This window comes from Trachypithecus francoisi, unplaced genomic scaffold, assembly GCF_009764315.1.
Source record: "Trachypithecus francoisi isolate TF-2019V2 unplaced genomic scaffold, Tfra_2.0 Lachesis_group3, whole genome shotgun sequence".
Taxonomy (NCBI): domain Eukaryota; kingdom Metazoa; phylum Chordata; class Mammalia; order Primates; family Cercopithecidae; genus Trachypithecus; species Trachypithecus francoisi.
In genome coordinates this window covers 148,678,711-148,697,447 of record NW_022681468.1, presented here as the reverse complement: position 1 = coordinate 148,697,447, position 18,737 = coordinate 148,678,711, and the positions used below count along the sequence as shown (strand labels likewise).

Here is an 18,737-nt window from a genome sequence, read left to right as displayed (position 1 = left end):
ATGTATTATAAGCTTTAAAGACTTCTGGGCTGGGTGCAGTGGCTCACGCCTATAATACTAATAGTTTGGGAGGCTGAGGTTGGAGGGTCACTTGAGTTCGAAAGTCGAGGCCACAGTGAGCTAGGATCTCGCCACTGCACTCTAGGCTGGGCAATGGGTGAAATCCTGTGTCTTAAAAAATAAAAAGGCCGGGCGCGGTGGATCAAGCCTGTAATCCCAGCACTTTGGGAGGCCGAGACGGGCGGATCACGAGGTCAGGAGCTCGAGACCATCCCGGCTAACACGGTGAAACCCCGTCTCTACTAAAAATACAAAAACTAGCTGGGCGAGGTGGCGGGCGTCTGTAGTCCCAGCTACTCGGGAGGCTGAGGCAGGAGAATGGCGTAAACCCGGGACGCGGAGCTTGCAGTGAGCTGAGATCTGGCCACTGCACTCCAGTCCGGGCGACAGAGCGAGACTCCGCCTCAAAAAAAAAAAAAAATAAAATAAAATAAAAAAGAAGCCGGGTGTGGTGGCTCAGCTTGTAATCCTAGCACTTTGGGAGGCTGAGGCAGGTGGATCCCTTGAGGTCAGGAGTTCAAGACCAGCCCGGCCAATATGGTGAAACCCCATCTCTACTAAAAATACATAAATTAGGCCGGGCACAGTGGCTCACGACTGTAATCCCAGCACTTTGGGAGGCCAAGGCAGGTGGATCATGAGGTCAGGAGATCGAGACCATCCTGGCTAACACAGTGAAACCCTGTCTCTACTAAAAATACAAAAGATTAGCTGGGTGTGGTGGCACGCACCTGTAGTCCCAGCTATTTGGGAGGCTGAGGCTGGAGAATTGCTTGAACCCAGGAGGTGGAGATTGTAGTGAGCCAGAGGTTGCGGTGAGCCAAGATTGCACCACTGCACTCCAGCCTAAGGGACAGCAAGACTCTGTTTCAAAAAAAAAAAAAAAAAAAAAAAAAAAAAATTAGCCAGACATAGTGGCATGCACCTGTAATCCCAGGTACTCAGGAAGCTGAGACAGGAGAACTGCTTGAACCCAGGAGGCAGGGATGGCAGTGAGCTGATATTGTGCCACTGCATTCTGGCCTGGGCAACAGAGAGAGACTCTGCCTCAAAAAAAAAAGTAAAAAAAAGAAAAAAGAAATAAATAAAATAAAATAAAATAAAAAACAAAGAAAAAATAAGGAAAAGATACATGGTCCTTGATCTCATGGAATTTAAAATCGAGTATGGGAGACAGACAATGAACAAGAGAAGAAACAATGAATTCCATCTAATGATAAGTGTTAAGAAAGAAGTGAATCAAACGAGTGCAGGTGCTGTCTGCATCAGGGTGGTTAGAGAGCCTTCTCTGAGGCACTGAGGCTGAGACTTGAAACTTTACGAGAGGAAAACATGCTACAGTTTCTGTCAGAGGCCTTCAGATGGAACAGCTAAGGCTCTGAAGCTGATAACAGCTTGGCTTAGTCAAAGAACTGAAAGAGAAACTGTGACTAAAGTTTAGCAGGCAAGCGGGAGAATGGAATGAGCTGGGTTAGTGGTAAGAAGAAACCAGATCATTCTGAGCTTTATAAAACAGGGTGAGGAACATGGAAGTTAGGCAGTGGGAAGCCATCAAATAGTTTGAAGCAGGGGAGTAACCCAATCCAGCAAGGGTTTCAAAAGAGAGAAAAAGAGAGAGAGAGAAAAAAAAAAGAGCACTAAAACTGGTAGATGAACAGACTAGAGGGGCCAGGTTGGAAGTACAGAGAGGACTGAGAAGGAACCCACAACAGTCGCATTAGACAAAGTAAGTAGCCACAGGGACAGAGAGAACTGGGAGGATCTATAAGATGACAAGGAAAAAACAGTAATTCACAGAGCTTTAAATCTGAGAAGTTACTTCCTAGTGTCCCTTTCACAGCAAAACTGTTGGTTGATTTAAACAGTGAATATTGGCTGGGCGTGGTGGCTCACAGGAGGCTTACAGGTGGCCTGTAATCCCAGAACTTTGCGAGGCCAAGGTAGGAGGAAGGATCCCTTGAGCCCAGGAGTTTAAGACCAGCATGGGCAACATAGGGAGACCCTGTCTCTACAAAAAATTAAAAATCAATTCGCTGGGGCGGGTGCGGTGGCTCACGCCTGTAATCCCAGCACTTTGGGAGACCAAGATGGGCAGATTACTTGCGGCCAGGAGTTTGAGACCAGCCTGGCCAACACGATGAAACCCCATCTCTACTAAAAATACAAAAAGCAGGCCGATGTGGTGGTGTGTGCCTGTAATCCTAGTTACACAGGAGGCTGAGGGAGAACTGGTTGGGCCTGGGAGGCAGAGAGGTTGCAGTGGGCTGAGGTCATGCCACTGCACTCCAGCCTGGGCGACAGAGCAAGACTCTGTCTCAAAATAAATAGATAAATAATTAGCTGGGCATGGTGGCACACACCTGTGATCCCAGCTACTCCAGAGGGCAGAGGAGGGAGCATCACTTGAAGCCAGGAGGTCAAGCCTACAGTGGGCCATCATCACATCACTGCACTTCAGCTTGGGTGACAGAACGAGACCCTGTCTTCAAAAAAAAAAAGGGGGGGGGTGCCAGGCACGGTGGTTCACACCTGTAATCCCAACACTTTGGGAGGCCGAGGCGGGCAGATCACAAGGTCAGGATATTGAGACCATCCTGGCTAACACAGTGAAACCCCATCTCTACTAAAACTACAAAAAAATTAGCCAGGCGTGGTGGCAAGCGCCTGTAGTTCCAGCTACTTGGGAGGCTGAGGCAGGAGAATGGCGTGAACCCGGGAGGCAGAGCTTGCAGTGAGCCGAGATCGTGCCACTGCACTCCAGCCTAGGCAACAAAGTGAGACTCCGTCTCAAAAGAAAAAAAAAAAAAGGGATATCAGTATTGCAGTAGAGGGGCTGGAACAAGAACCCCCAAGGTGACAGTGTCCCTTATCTCTTCAAGTAATCTCAATGTCACCAAGTTAGAAAATGTCCCACCATGTAGCTTGGGTGACAGAGTGAGACCCCAGCTCTAAAAATAAAATTAAAAAAAAAAAAAAAAAAGAAGTCCAGGTAGGGTGGCTCATGCCTGTAATCCCAGCACTTTGGGAGGCCTAGGTGGGCGGATCACCCAAGGTTAGGAGTTCAAGACCAGCCTAGCCAACAGGGTGAAACTCTGTCTCTGCAAAAAATACAAAAATTAGCTGGTGTAGGCATGGTGGCAGGCACCTGTAGTCTGAGCTACTCGGGACGCTGAGACAGAAGAATCACTTGAACCCGGGAGGTGGAGGTTGCAGTGACCTGAGATTGCCCCACTGCACTCCAGCCGGGTCAACAAAGAGCAAAACTCCGTCTCAAAAAAAATAAAAATAAAGAAAACTTGACACCATGGGTATGCCAAGTAGCATTTGTTTATTCAACAAAAATTTATTAAGTACCTACTCTGTCAGGCAAGCATAATTATTATTACCGTTATTATTTGAGTCAGGGTCTCACTGTCACCCAGGCTGGAGTGCAGTGGCGTGATCATGGCTCACTGCCGCCTCAACCTCCTAAACTCAGGTGATCCTCCTATCTCAGCCTCCCGGGTAGCTGGGGTTACAGGCACACACCACTACAACCAGCTTATGTAGCTTTTATTCTGAATGAATAGCTGGGACCACAGGTGCATGCCACCACGCTCAGCTAATTTTTTTTTTTTTTTTTTTTTTGAGACGGAGTCTCGCTCTGCCACCCAGGCTGGAGTGCAATGGCCGGATCTCAGCTCACTGCAAGCTCCGCCTCCCGGGTTTACGCTATTCTCCTGCCTCAGCCTCCCGAGTAGCTGGGACTACAGGCGCCCGCTACCTCGCCCGGCTAGTTTTTTTGTATTTTTTAGTAGAGACGAGGTTTCACCGTGTTAGCCAGGATGGTCTCGATCTCCTGACCTCGTGATCCGCCCGTCTCGGCCTCCCAAAGTGCTGGGATTACAGGCTTGAGCCACCGCGCCCGGCCAAATTTTTTTTTTTTTTTTTTTTTTTTTGAGGCGGAGTCTCGCTCTGTCGCCCGGACTGGAGTGCAGTGGCCGGATCTCAGCTCACTGCAAGCTCCGCCTCCCGGGTTTACGCCATTCTCCTGCCTCAGCCTCCCGAGTAGCTGGGACTACAGGCGCCCGCCGCCTCGCCCGGCTAGTTTTTTTGTATTTTTACTAGAGACGGGTTTTTTTTTTTTTTGAGATGGAGTCTCGCTCTGTTGCCCAGGCTGGAGTGCAGTGGCCGGATCTCAGCTCACTGCAAGCTCTGCCTCCCGGGTTCACGCCATTCTCCTGCCTCAGCATCCCAAGTGGCTGGGACTACAGGCGCCCGCCACCTTGCCCGGCTAGTTTTTTGTATTTTTTAGTAGAGACGGGGTTTCACCGTGTTAGCCAGGATGGTCTCGATCTCCTGACCTCGTGATCCACCCGTCTCAGCCTCCCAAAGTGCTGGGATTACAGGCTTGAGCCACCGCGCTCGGCCAGCTAATTTTTTAAAATTTCTGTAGACCAGGCACAGTGGCTCATGCCTGCAGTCCCAGCACTTTGGGAGGCTGAGGTGGGTGGATCACGAGGTCAGGAGTTCGAGACCAGCCTGGCCAACACAGTGAAACCCTATCTCTACTAAAAATACAAAAATTAGCTGGGTGTGGTGGTGGGCCCCTGTAATCCCAGATGCTTGGGAGGCTGAGGCAGGAGAATTGATTGAACCTGGGAGGTGGAGGTTGCAGTGAGCCAAGATCATACCATTGCGCTCCAGCCTGGGCAACAGAGTGAGACTCTTGTCTAAAATATATATATATACATATATATATATTTGTAGAAGCTGGGCACAGTAGGCTCATGCCTATAATCCCAACACTTTGGGAGGCCAAGCGGGGGTGGATCACCTGAGCTCAGGAGTTCGAGACCAACCTGGCCAACATGGCAAAACCCCATCTCTACTAAAAATACAAAAAAATGGCCAGGCACAGAGGCTCACGCCTGTAATCCCAGCACTTTGGGAAGCCAAGGTGGGCAGATCATGACGTCTGGAGTTAGAGATTAGCCTGGCCAATATGGTGAAACCCTGTCTCTACTAAAATTACAAAAAATTAGTCAGCTGTGGTGGCGCACGCCTGTAGTCCCAGCTACTCGGGAGGCTGAGGCAGAAGAATCACTTGAACCCAGGAGGCAGATGTTGCAGTGAGCCGAGATGGCGCCACTGCACTCCACCCTGGGTGACAGAGCGAGACTCTATCTCAAAAAAAAATTAAAAATAAAAACAAACAAACAAACAACAAAATTAGCTGGACATGGTAGCATGTGCCTGTAATCCCAGCTACTCAGGAGGCTGAGGCACAAGAATCGCTTGAACCCAGGGCAGAGGTTGCAGTGAGCCAAGATGGTGTCACTGCACTCCAGCCTAGGCAACAGAGTGAGACTCCCCCTCAAAAAAGAAATTTTTTTTTTTTAGGCCGGGCGCGGTGGCTCAAGCCTGTAATCCCAGCACTTTGGGAGGCCGAGACGGGCGGATCACGAGGTCAGGAGATCGAGACCATCCTGGCTAACACAGTGAAACCCCGTCTCCACTAAAAATACAAAAAATTAGCCGGGTGAGGTGGCGGGCACCTGTAGTCCCAGCTACTCGGGAGGCTGAGGCAGGAGAATGGCCTAAACCCGGGAGGCGGAGCTTGCAGTGAGCTGAGATCCGGCCACTGCACTCCAACCTGGGCGACAGAGCGAGACTCCATCTCAAAAAAAAAAAAAAAAAAAAAAAGAAATTTTTTTTGTTTTGTAGAGACTAGGTTTCATCACCATGTTGTCTAGGCTGGTCTCGAACTCCTGAGCTCAAGCAATCTTCCCACCTCAGTCTCCCAAAGTGCTGGGATTACAGGTGTGAGCCACTGTGCCTGGCCTTCAAGTGTTATTTTCAACTACCTACTTGATGTCTCCACTTAGATATCTCATAGTCACTTCAAACTCCACATATCCCAGACTCAACGCAGGATCTTCACCTCTAAACCTGCTCCTCCAGCATTCCCCATCTCATGCCAGAGCCTGGCATCAATCCTTAATAATCCTCTTCTCATCCTAACATCTAATCAGTCCTCAGTCTTCAAATCCTTTTAATTCTACATACTGAACATTATGTCCAACCAATTCCACTATCTGTCATCTCTATAACAACCATATCAATCCAAGTCAGTCCTTCATTTAATAAACACTGACTGGGTGCCAACTGCATACAGGCACTGCTCTAGATGCCAGGGATAGTATAGTGAACACACGCGCTTACCCTCCTGGAGCTTCCATTCTAATGAATCTTATGTTCTCCAACATCTCTCATCTGGACTCCTCTATCTGCCACCTAATTAGTGTCCCCCTCTATATTACTCTCCACATAGTCTGGGTGAGGCAAATCTGAAAATCTTTTCCAACTTAAAATCCTTCAATGGCTTCCTATTACCCTCAGAATAAAGTCCAAAGTCTCTACTAAAAATACAAAAATTAGCCCAGTGTGGCAACACACACCTGTAGTCCCAGCCACTGGGGAGGCTGAGGACCTCCAGTGGCGTTAAATTTTTTTCTCCTTTTTTTTTTTTTTTTTTTTAAAAGACGGAGTCTCTCTCTGTCACCCAGGCTAGTCCAGTAGTGATCTCAGCTCACTGCAACCTCCACCTCCCAGGTTCAAGCAATTCTCATGCCTCAGCCTCCCCGGTGGCTGGGACTACAGATGTGTGCTACCACACCTGGCTAATTTTTGTATTTTACCTAGGGATGGGGTTTTGCCATGTTGGCCCACCTGGTCGAACTCCTGGTCTCATGTGATCCGCCCGCCTCGGCCTCCCAAAGTGCCGGGATTACAGGCGTGAGCCACCGCACCTGGCCAAAAAACTTTTTTCTTTTTTCTGGGCGCGGTGGCTCACGCCTGTAATCCCGGCACTTTGGGAGGCCGAGGTGGGCGGATCACGAGGTCAGGAGATCGAGACCATCCTGGCGAAAATGGTGAAACCCTGTCTCTACTAAAAATACAAAAATATTTGCCGGGTGTGGTTGCAGGCGCCTGTAGTCCCAGCTACTCGGGAGGCTGAGGCAGGAGAATGGCCTGAACCTGGGAGGCAAAGCTTGCAGTGAGCCGAGATCGCACCACCGCACTCCAGCCTGGGCGACAGAGCGAGACTCTATTTCAAAAAAAAAAAAAACAACTTTTTTCTTTTTAATCCAGCCCACAGTAAGAAAAATTATACCTCATAACCCAGTATACATCTACATGTACATATGAGATACACAAATTTCATTACTTATCTTTACCATGTATGACACACTTTATGTTTTCTATCAATTCAATTTTATTTTTACTGCTGAGTGTAGTCCGCTAAACTGACTTCTCCATCCTTAAAGGGTCAAAACAGAATCTACCTCTACAGTTTCATTTGTACTACTCTCTCTCCAACTATGCAACTAGTTTATGTTACACTCACCCTGTGCTTCTTTCAGTTTCATAAGGGTTCTAGGTCCTTTCTGCCTCATTTCTTTTACATATGCTGGTGCCTCAACCATGAACATTCAACACCCTTCCCTTTACTCTTCAGTCTTCTAATCTTCTTTTCCTTAACACATATTCCAGGTCTCGGTTTCAATGTCATTCTCATCAGGCTAGAATAGGGTCCCTGGTAGTATTTCCACAGTATTCTTGCCCTGGCTTCATGGCCTGTAGCGCAACTGTAAGGAAATTACTCTCTCTGAGCAATCCCCCCACCTCATCTCTCTCTCATTCCACTTTACACTCCTTGAAGGTGGAAACTGCTTCCATTTTGTTCACCCAATAGCTCTAGTGTCTAACACTGTCTAATACATCTGTTGAATGATGAACAATCAGGCTGGATGCGGTGGCTCATGCCTGAAATCCCAGCACTCTTGGGAGGCCAAGGGGGGCGGATCACTTGAGGTCAGGAGTTTGAGACCAGCCTGGCCAATGTGGCAAAACCCTGTTTCTACTAAAAATACGAAAAATTAGCTGGGCATGGTGGCATGCGCCTGTAGTCCCAGCTACTTGGGAGGCTGAAGCATGAGAATCGCTTGAACCCAGAAGGCAGAGGTTGTAGTGAGCTGAGATCGCACCACTGCACTGTAGCCTGGGTGACAGAGTGAGATTCTGTCTCAAAAAAAAAAAAAAAGATGAACAATCTCTAATTTTGAGGAAACTTATAGTCTAGAAAGAAAGCAATAAATACACCAATAGGGTTGGGTGTGATGGCTCACACCTGTAATCCCAGCACTTCAGGAGGCCGAGGCGGGTGGATCATGAGGTCAGGAGATCAAGATCATCTTGGCTAACACAGCGAAATCCCGGCCGGGCGCGGTGGCTCAAGCCTGTAACCCTACCACTTTGGGAGGCCGAGATGGGCGGATCACGAGGTCAGGAGATCGAGACCATCCTGGCTAACACGGTGAAACCCCGTCTCTACTAAAAAATACAAAAAACTAGCCGGGCGAGGTGGCGGGCGCCTGTAGTCCCAGCTACTCGGGAGGCTGAGGCAGGAGAATGGCGTAAACCCGGGAGGCGGAGCTTGCAGTGAGCTGAGATCCGGCCACTGCACTCCAGCCGGGGCGACAGAGCGAGACTCCGTCTCAAAAAAAAACCCAAAAAACAAAAAACACAGTGAAATCCCGTCTCTATTAAAAACACAAAAAATTAGCCAGGCGTGGGCGCCTGTAATCCCAGCTACTTGGGAGGCTGAGGCAGGAGAATCACTTGAACCCGGGAGGCGGAGGTGGCAGTGAGCTGAGATCGTCCCACTGCACTCCAGCCTGGGCAACAGAGCGAGACTCTGTCTCAAAAAAAATAAATAAATACACCAATATGACCTGTGTCTGAAGATCGGTTTTGTATTTTTCCTAAAAGCCTCACTGTTAAAGCTCCCAGGGCTGGGCGATTGGCTCACGCCTGTAATCCCAGCACTTTGGGAGGCCGAGGCAGGTGGATCACCTGAGGTCCGGAGTTCGAGACCAGCCTGACCAACATGGAGAAACCCCATCTCTAATAAAAATGCAAAATTATCCGGGTGTGGTAGTGCATGCCTGTAATCCCAACTACTTGGGAGCCTGAGACAGGAGAATCGCTTGAACCTAGAGGGGGAGGTTGCAGTAAGCCGACAGCGCTCCATTGCTCTTCAGCCTGGGTGACACAGCAAGACTCCATCTTGGGCGGGGGTGGGGTGGGGGGAGCTCCAATGGGACTCACTCTTTGAAAAGAGTGAAATTAACAAGCAAATTACATCAAGTTAGATGCAACATGACACAAATTAAAGTTTTCACGAATTAACACTGACACTTCTCATAAACTCATCCTTCACTTCAAACTTTGCCTCTGATTAATGTGGAAAACACTACATTAACAAGAAGCACAATTTTAAATTTCTCAAGATTTATAGAGAAGGTTCGTAGAAGTATACTTTATAATAATAACATTCTTTACATGTAGCATCTGAAAACAGTTCCTAGAAAATACTTACGGGGCTGGCCAGACGTGGTGATTCACACCTATAATTCCAACACTTTGGGAGGCTGAGGTGGGTGGATCACGAGGTCATGAGTTCAAGACCAGCCTGGCAAAGATGGTGAAACCCTGTCTCTACTAAAAATACAAAAATTAGCTGGATGTGGTGGCAGGTGCCTGTAATCCAAGCTACTCGGGAGACTGAGGCAGAGAATTGCTTGAACCCGGGAGGCCGAGGCTGCAGGAGCCAAGATCACGCCATTGCACTCCAGCCTGGGTGACAGAGCGAGACTCTGTCTCAAAAAAGAAAAAAGAAGGCCGGGCGCGGTGGCTCAAGCCTGTAATCCCAGCACTTTGGGAGGCCGAGACGGGTGGATCGCGAGGTCAGGAGATCGAGACCAACCTAGCTAACACGGCGAAACCCCGTCTCTACTAAAAATACAAAAAACTAGCCGGGCGAGTTGGCGGGCGCCTGTAGTCCCACCTACTTGGGAGGCTGAGGCAGGAGAATGGCGTAAACCCGGGAGGCGGAGCTTGCAGTGAGCTGAGATCCGGCCACTGCACTCCAGCCTGGGTGACAGAGCGAGACTCCGTCTCAAAAAAAAAAAAAAGAAAGAAAAAAGAAAATACTTAGGGGGCCTATTCTTTCAAAGACAAATTTAAGTATTGCTACTCCAAGTTAGATAAAGAGAAATACAGGACATGACAATATAATCTCCATTTTAAACAAGAAAACTATAAAATAAAGCATCCCAGTGTGCACATAGCTCAATTTTTATTTTTGTAGAAAGGCAGAGTAAAATTTTTATAAATACTGAGTTGTACTGATTTGAATTGAGAACTCTGGTTCCTTTATTATCTTGAATGTTTTTCATTTTATAGGACTTACTGCAAAAATATATTCCATAAAGAGAGATGATGTAGAGCCCAGAGATTTGCCTCAATTATTATTTCCCAATAGGCACCAACAGCAAGTATCTCAAAATTTTAAAATGTTGAAGAAAGGGTGTGGTCAAAATAAGGACAAGGTCACTATCAGGTCAAATGCTAAAAGAAAAGCTTTCAAACTTTCAAACGAGGTCTTAGTTTTAAAAACTTTCAAAGGTTCAAATAAGGCCAGGTGCCGGATCACCTGAGACCAGGAGTTAGAGACCAGCCTGGCCAACATAGTGAAACCTCATCTCTACTAAAAATACAAAATGTTAGCCAGGTGTGGTGGCGGGCGCCTGTAATCTCAGCTACTCAGGAGGCTGAGGCAGGAGAACTGCTTGAACCCGGAGGCCGAGGCTGCAGGAGCCAAGATCACGCCATTGCACTCCAGCCTGGTGACAGAGCGAGACTCTGTCTCAAAAAAGAAAAAAGAAGGCCGGGCGCGGTGGCTCAAGCCTGTAATCCCAGCACTTTGGGAGGCCGAGACGGGTGGATCGCGAGGTCAGGAGATCGAGACCAACCTAGCTAACACGGCGAAACCCCGTCTCTACTAAAAATACAAAAAACTAGCCGGGCGAGTTGGCGGGCGCCTGTAGTCCCACCTACTTGGGAGGCTGAGGCAGAAGAATGGCGTAAACCCGGGAGGCGGAGCTTGCAGTGAGCTGAGATCCGGCCACTGCACTCCAGCCTGGTGACAGAGCGAGACTCCGTCTCAAAAAAAAAAAAAAGAAAGAAAAAAGAAAATACTTAGGGGGCCTATTCTTTCAAAGACAAATTTAAGTATTGCTACTCCAAGTTAGATAAAGAGAAATACAGGACATGACAATATAATCTCCATTTTAAACAAGAAAACTATAAAATAAAGCATCCCAGTGTGCACATAGCTCAATTTTTATTTTTGTAGAAAGGCAGAGTAAAATTTTTATAAATACTGAGTTGTACTGATTTGAATTGAGAACTCTGGTTCCTTTATTATCTTGAATGTTTTTCATTTTATAGGACTTACTGCAAAAATATTATTCCATAAAGAGAGATGATGTAGAGCCCAGAGATTTGCCTCAAATTATTATTTCCCAATAGGCACCAACAGCAAGTATCTCAAAATTTTAAAATGTTGAAGAAAGGGTGTGGTCAAAATAAGGACAAGGTCACTATCAGTCAAATGCTAAAAGAAAAGCTTTCAAACTTTCAAACGAGGTCTTAGTTTTAAAAACTTTCAAAGGTTCAAATAAGGCCAGGTGCCGGATCACCTGAGACCAGGAGTTAGAGACCAGCCTGGCCAACATAGTGAAACCTCATCTCTACTAAAAATACAAAATGTTAGCCAGGTGTGGTGGCGGGCGCCTGTAATCTCAGCTACTCAGGAGGCTGAGGCAGGAGAACTGCTTGAACCCGGGAGGTGGAAGCTGCAGTGGGTTGAGATCGTGCTATTGCACTCCAGCCTGGGTGACAGAGTGAGACTCCATCTCAAAAACAAACAAACAAAGAAATAAATAAGGCCTGGTGTGGCGGCTCACACCTATAATCCCAGCACTTTGGGAAGCTAAAGCTTGAGAATCATCTGAGCCAAGGAGTTCGAGATCAGCCTAGGGAATGTAGTGGGGCCATCTCTACAAATGATTTTAAAAATTAGTTGGGTGTGGTGGTGCACACCTGTAGTCTCAGCTACTTGAGAGGCTGAGGTGGAAGGATGGCTGAGCTAGAGAGGTCAACCCTACAGCAGTGAGCTGTAATTGTGCCACTGCACTCCAGCTTGGGCAACAGGAGTGAAACCCTGTCTTAAAAAAAAAAAAAAAAAAACCAGTAGTTTTGCCGTCTTACAATTTCCCTGTCAGGTTCTTTTAATTATACAAGTGCCTTTTCTTTTTTTTTTTTTTTTGAGACAGAGTTTCACTCTTGTTGCCCAGGCTGGAGCAACAAGAGTGGCATGATCTCGGCTCACCACAGCCTCCACCTCCTGGGTTCAAGTGATTCTCCTGCCTCAGCCTCCTGAGTAACTGGGATTACAGGCAAGTACCACCATGCCCGGCTAATTTTGTATTTTTAGTAGAGACGAGGTTTCTCCACGTTGGTCAGGCTGGTCTCGAACTCCCCACCTCAGGTGATCCGCCCGCCTTGGCCTCCCAAAGTGCTGGGATTACAGATGTGAGCCACTGCACCTGGCCAATTTTTAAATTCTTTGTACAGATGAGGTCTTACTTTGTTGCCTACGCTGATCTCAAACACCTGGGCTCAAGTGATCCTCCCACCTTGGCCTCCCAAAGTGCTGAGATTACAGGGCATGAGCCACCATGCCCAGCCTACACACACACGCTTAACTTGGAAGTACCATGGCAGAGACACGAAGCTATTTATCTTCCAAATACTTACAGTGTGTTACTAAAAAGATTAACTTGCATATAGGCAGTGATCTTAATCACTAACATAAATCATAATTACTTGAGCTATACCTGTTACAAATGCCGAGTCCAGAGCTCTATCCCCTGAGAGTCTGATTCAGTAGGTCTGGGATGGGAACTGCTGCACTCTCTAAGTCCCAACCTACATTTTAAATAAGCAATCCAGGTGGCTTCTCACACAGAGGTCTGCCCCTACCACCTGGGAAAACCAGCCTAGAAGGCCCACCTATCTCACCTTCAGTAAGGAATAAACTGGAGGTAAAATTTTTGACATAATGGCTCAGATTCCCATCAGAAAACCCAGGGACAAAAGGCCTCTTTACTAACTGCGTTCCATTCAACACTAGATACTCGGTGATCTGTCATGGTTTGTTCCTTCCATAAGTACCATACACTAGACAGTAAGTCTAATGTTATACCCCCAGTGAAGACTCAGAACCAGATGGAGCAGCACAAGGTATTTGGGGCAGGAAAGATCCAGAATGCATTAGGATTCCTAAAGACCCCCAAGCAGGAATGACTGTGAACTTGTGCTAAAGGTCTTTCGTGAAAATGTCTAGAGGGCAGAGATCTTCCTCTTTGATTCTTCTGAGGCTGGCATAGTGCTGAACAGACAAAGAGAAGGCATCAGTACCCCTGTTAGGATGCGCAGGGAAAGGGAATTTTTATCTAGTTCCCATCTGATAACAAGAATGCAAATGAGAAGCTGAAGGAGAGGAAGCTGAAATTGCTGTTAAAATGTATTAGGTATTACTTACACATTTTACGTTAATTTCCTTTTACAAATAGATATTTAGAATTGCATTTAAAGTTGCAATTCCGGCCAAGCATGGTGGCTCCTGCCTGTAATCCCAGCACTTTGGGAGGTCGAGGTGGGCAGATCACTTGAGGTCAGGAGTTCGAGACCAGACTGGTCAACATGATAAAACCCTGTCTCTACTAAAAATACAAAAATTAGCCAAGAATGGTGGCAGGCACCTGTAGTCCCAGCTACAAGGAGGCTGAAGCAGAACTGCTTGAACCCAGGAGGCGGAGATTGCAGTAAGCTGAAATTGTGCTACTAAACTCCATCCTGGGCAATAGACAAGACTCCATCTCAAAAATAAAGAAATAAATAAAGTGGCAATAACCTCCAGTTTCCACTTTGAAAAAGCTTTCTGTGGATCAGGTAAACCATCTCTACCACGAAAGGAAGCACTCAACTTATTTTATTTATCAGAATTCTGTGGGAAACTACTAAGGACAATAATTTGCAGTTCAGTTCATTCATCATTTGAACAGATGTCTTGAGAGTGCTTTACCAAGAAATCCCCCCAAATAATCCTTTTAATGTATGTACCAATTTCCTCTATTCGGTGTACTTTATAAACACGAATTCTAGCACCATGAAAAATGACTGTGAAACATTATCATCTTGCAGTATGAAAAAAATTTAAAATTAACAGATTAAGTTGGTATAGTGGAAACAGTACAGGCTTTGTACTCATGCAGATCTGAGTTCAAATCCCAATGTTACAACTTACTAGCTGTGTGAATTATTTAACTTTTTCAACGTCCATTTTCTTTATGTAAAGTAGGGGAAATAATTCCAAATTTACCATAATGTGAAAACTTGACAATATAAATAAAACAATTAAAGTGCCTACCCTAGGCACTATATAAATGGTAGCCAATGTTGTTATTATCTGAAACATTCACATTTGTAGATGAGAAGATAGAAAAAAATACATTCTACTCCAATTGCCAGTCTAAAATTATCTACCAATCAAACTTTTACAGTCAAAATTACACTTTGGATATTTTTGTAAACTTCAGGAGCCTTTCAATGAGAACATTTTCAATTGCTGCCCCAAAACAAAGTTTCTATTCCTTAGATAGTCCTACACAGGCCCCATTACTTCTCCACCCCCCTACCACTATTTTCAAAGCAGTCCTCTTTCTACAGCACCTCCCCAGTCCTTTTCTTCTTAAAAGTCCTTCCTTTGGCGGAGCTTGCCGTGAAGCCGTGATCGCACCACTGCACTCCAGCCTGGGCGACAGTGCGAGACTCCATTCCCCTCCGCCAAAAAAAAGTTCTCCCCTTTTATGCCGTAATGCATTCTTTTTTCTTTCTTTATGTATTTTTTCTTTTCTTTTCTTTTCTTTTTCTGTGATAGAGTTTCGCTCTTGTTCCCCAGGCTGGAGTGTAATGGCGCGATCTCGGCTCACCGCAACCTCTGCCTCCCAGGTTCAAGAATTCTCCTGCCTCAGCCTCCCGAGTAGCTGGGATTACAGGCATGTGTCACCACGCCCCGCCAGTTTTGTATTTTTAGTAGAGACGGGGTTTCTCCAAGTTGGTCAGGCTGGTCTCGAACTCCCGACCTCAGATGATCCGCCCACCTTGGCCTCCCAAAGTGCTGGGACTACAGGCGTGAGCCACCGCGCCCAACCCTAATACTTTCAAACTGAGACCTCTGGCTTCAGACAAAAGACCCCCAAGAAGCCATTTATAGAAAAACTTTACAATTAGCAAATGCTTGCACTGTCATCAATTTTTACAAACACTTGATCTTTACAATAAACCAATTAGATACACAAGGCTTATGTTACATCTTCATTTAACATTTAAGACCAAAGATACATAGTTAGAAAATAGCATAAGCCCAGCCTAGAATTCAAATTTTCAGACTCCAAGTTCAGTAGTCTTTCTACTCAAAAGCTACTATCTCTTGCATATTCTTTCTTCACATCATTTGCTCATTAAACATAAGGGAGACCATCTTTGTATCGCCTGGTATCACTAGAGCACTGCTACAAAGAGCAATGTTTTCTACAGTATATAAACAGTTCAACCCCAAGACACTGAAGCCAAAGGTTACTTTCAGTGCTTTCTGCACAGTCTTCAAGTAAGAAAGAATTCTGAGATGCTGCATGTAAGGGCCAAGAGGAGGCCTGGGCTGTGCACAGTCCCTCCATGTCGCCCTACATAGTTCTCTATTACTTCCAGTATCTGCCCTCTTTCCTCCACCGAAGAGTGTTTTTTTGGGTCTGACACCCCAACAGGGGCCCTTCTCAAACACAAACGACCCTAGTCGCCAAATAAACTCGTGCCCACAGCTAAGTCATCCTTGGCAAGCACGGCAGAGGCTCCTAGGAACATTTACGAGTGTCCTTCCTCTCTGTCCACACCCCTTGTCCGAAAAACTTCCATCTTCCAGAGTCCGGATCTTCTCGGCCCTCGCCCCCCACTGCCCGACGCGCACCCTTGCACCTCCTCCAAAACCTCCCAGCCTCCCAGGTTGGCGGGCAATACTTCCTATCTCGCCCAGCCTGGATCTCCTGGACTATACAGCCCGCCGCCCCGATCTGGCCCGGAAGATCGCGGCCCCTTTCGCTACCCCAGAGCCCGAGGCCCATCAGCCCGGTCCCTGCCCCGCCTCCCCGCCCAAGGCGCCAAGTCCTCGGGGCTCCGTCTCCAGGCCCGGGCCGGTCTCCAAGGCCCCGCACACTCCGGGAAGACAGAAAAGGGGCTGCAGTGGTTCTCAGGGCACGGGGCGAGCTGGGCTCTCCGGTGGGAAGGCTCCAGGCCCGGCCGGCTCCCGGCTCCCGGCTCCCGCGGCCCGGACAGCCCTCTGGCTCCGCCGGCCCGCGCCTCCGCGGCCTGCCCTCACCTGATCCAGGTTCTCGTCGCTGCCGCTGTCCTCCGTGTCCGAGTCGATCACGACGCGGCCTTTCCGCTTCTTTACCATGGTGGTCCCCCGGCTCCCACGCCGGCCGCCGCCCGGACTCCCCTCTTGCCCGCCTGCCAGTGGGACCGCCACTGCCGCCGCCGCCGCCGCCGCTCGACCCACACAAAGGCGACCGCGCATGCGCGCTCCGCTCCGCCCCTGGCCCCGCCCCCTGCTCGCCGCACGCCGTTCGCAGGGCGCCTGGTGCCCCGCCCTGCCCCGCCCCCGACGCAGCGTAAGAGGCGGGGCCTTCTTTCCCTCCCTGTTTCCCGGCAGGGAATGGTGGTGGCTTTCCCCGCGACTGCCCCGGAGTCCTTGGCTGTGTCTCCGCTACTGAGTCGAAGTTTGGTGGGCTCTCTCCCTATCGGGGGCTGGAGCCGCAGGGATCCAGGTTCTCTCTGAGGGGGCTCACGTGTCTACCGCTTTTCAGCTGTCCGACACTGATAGCGTGTAGGGGTCGACTTAAGGGGCAGACGGCCTGGAAGACGTAAGTCGCCTGGACCACGCGATGGACACCGGTTGGGGGCTGGAGCCTGTCGGCCGGGGCTGTGCGAGTGACAGCTGAGCTGGGACCTGGAGAATGCATCTGAATTACCCAAAAGGAGAGTAGAGTGTTGCACGCAGAGAACAGCGTAGGCAAAATGGCTCAGCGATAATAAAGTTGGGTTCGGAGAACTGAAGTTAGTTATGGCCGGAGCAGAGATTGTGGGTGGGGATAGGCGAGAGACGAGGCTGGAGAAGGACACGGCGACTGCATCACTCAGAACCTAATAAGTAAGCTGAATTAGGGAGTTTGAACTTGAGTATTGAAAGATTTTAAACTGAAGAACCACATGATTTGATTTGTGTGTGGTTTTGTGTTTTAGTAGAGACGGGGCGGGGGGTCTCCCTATATTGCCCAGGCTGGTCTCGAACTCCTGGGCCCAAGGGATCCTCCCGCCTTGGCCTCCCAAAGTGCTGGGATTACAGGCGTGAGCTACCGTGCCCTGCCTGATTGTGGTGGTGTTTTTTTGTTTGTTTGTTTGTTTGTTTGGAGACGGAGTTTCGCTCTTGTTGCCCAGCCTGGAGTGTAATGGCGCGGTCTCGACTCAGTGCAACCTCCGCCTCCCAGGTTCAAGCGATTCTCCTGCGTCAGCCTCCTGAGTAGCTGGGATTACAGGCTCCTGCCACCATGCCCGGCTAATTTGTTTTTGTTTTTGTTTTGAGACGGAGTTTCGCTCTTGTCGCCCAGGCTGTAGTGCAGTGGCGCGATCTTGGCTCACTGCAACCTCTGCCGCCCAGGTTCAAGCGATTCTCCAGCCTCGGTCTTCGGAATAGATGGGATTACAGGCGCCCTCCACCACGCCCCACTAATTTTTGTATTTTGAGTAGAGACGGGGTTTCACCATGTTGGCCAGGCTGGTCTCAAACTCCTGACCTCTGGTGATTCACCCGCCTCGGCCTCCCAAAGTGCTGGGATTATAGGCGTGAGCCACTGCACCCGGCCTGATTTGTGTTTTTCAAAGATTACTCTGACGGCAGTATGGCGAATGGACTAAGAGCAGGGAGATCCTTTGGATTGTTGTCTTCTTGGCAAGAGATGAACTAAGGACGAAGCTGTGGGAATGGAAACAAGTGAATGGATTCTGGATAATTTGGAAGGTAGAATCCCCAGGATTTGGGATGGGGTAAGGGAAGGAGTGCTCCCAGATACCTATTGATGTTCAGATGCTAGCTTAGGAAGCTAGTGGCAGGTGGGCTGTTAATCAAAAAAATGAAATACAAGAGGAGAGAAGAAGGTTTGGGGAACTGGTGTGTGTAGGAAGTAAGTTCACTTTTATACTTAAGTTTGAGGTCAGCTGATAAAAAGGTCATCTCCAGAAGTTATTTCCTTTAGTGATTAGGAACATAGGGTAGGGGCCGGGTGTAGTGGCTTGCACTTGTAATCCCAGCACTTTGGAAAGCCAAAGAGGGTGGATCACCTGAGGTCAGGAGTTTGAGACCAGTCTGGCCAACATGGTGAAACCCCATCAATACTAAAAATACAAAAATTAGGCCGGGCACAGTGGCTTATGCCTGTAATTCCAGCACTGGGAGGCAGAGGCAGGTGGATCACAAGGTCAGGAGATGGAGACCAGCCTGACCAACATGGTCAAACCCCATCTCTACTAAAAATACAAAAATTAGCTGGGCATAGTGGCCCATTCCTGTAACTCCAGCTACTTGGGAGGCTGAGGCAGTAGAATCACTTGAA

General features: G+C 48.1%; 2 protein-coding genes across 2 annotated transcripts in view; one reads left to right on the top strand and one right to left on the bottom strand.

Annotated features, from left to right (window-relative positions):
- RTF1 (RTF1 homolog, Paf1/RNA polymerase II complex component) overlaps positions 1-16,700 on the bottom strand; it is a 73,951-nt gene extending 57,251 nt beyond the window's left edge. Inside the window, exon 1 of the mRNA XM_033190482.1 lies at positions 16,448-16,700. Coding sequence (XP_033046373.1) covers positions 16,448-16,645 — 198 coding nt within the window. The 5' untranslated portion in view covers positions 16,646-16,700. The remainder of the gene's footprint in view (positions 1-16,447) is intronic.
- Positions 16,701-16,751: 51 nt separating this feature from the next.
- NDUFAF1 (NADH:ubiquinone oxidoreductase complex assembly factor 1) overlaps positions 16,752-18,737 on the top strand; it is a 36,817-nt gene continuing 34,831 nt past the window's right edge. The window contains exon 1 of the mRNA XM_033190479.1: positions 16,752-16,991. The gene's annotated coding sequence lies outside the window, so the exon portion shown is untranslated. The remainder of the gene's footprint in view (positions 16,992-18,737) is intronic.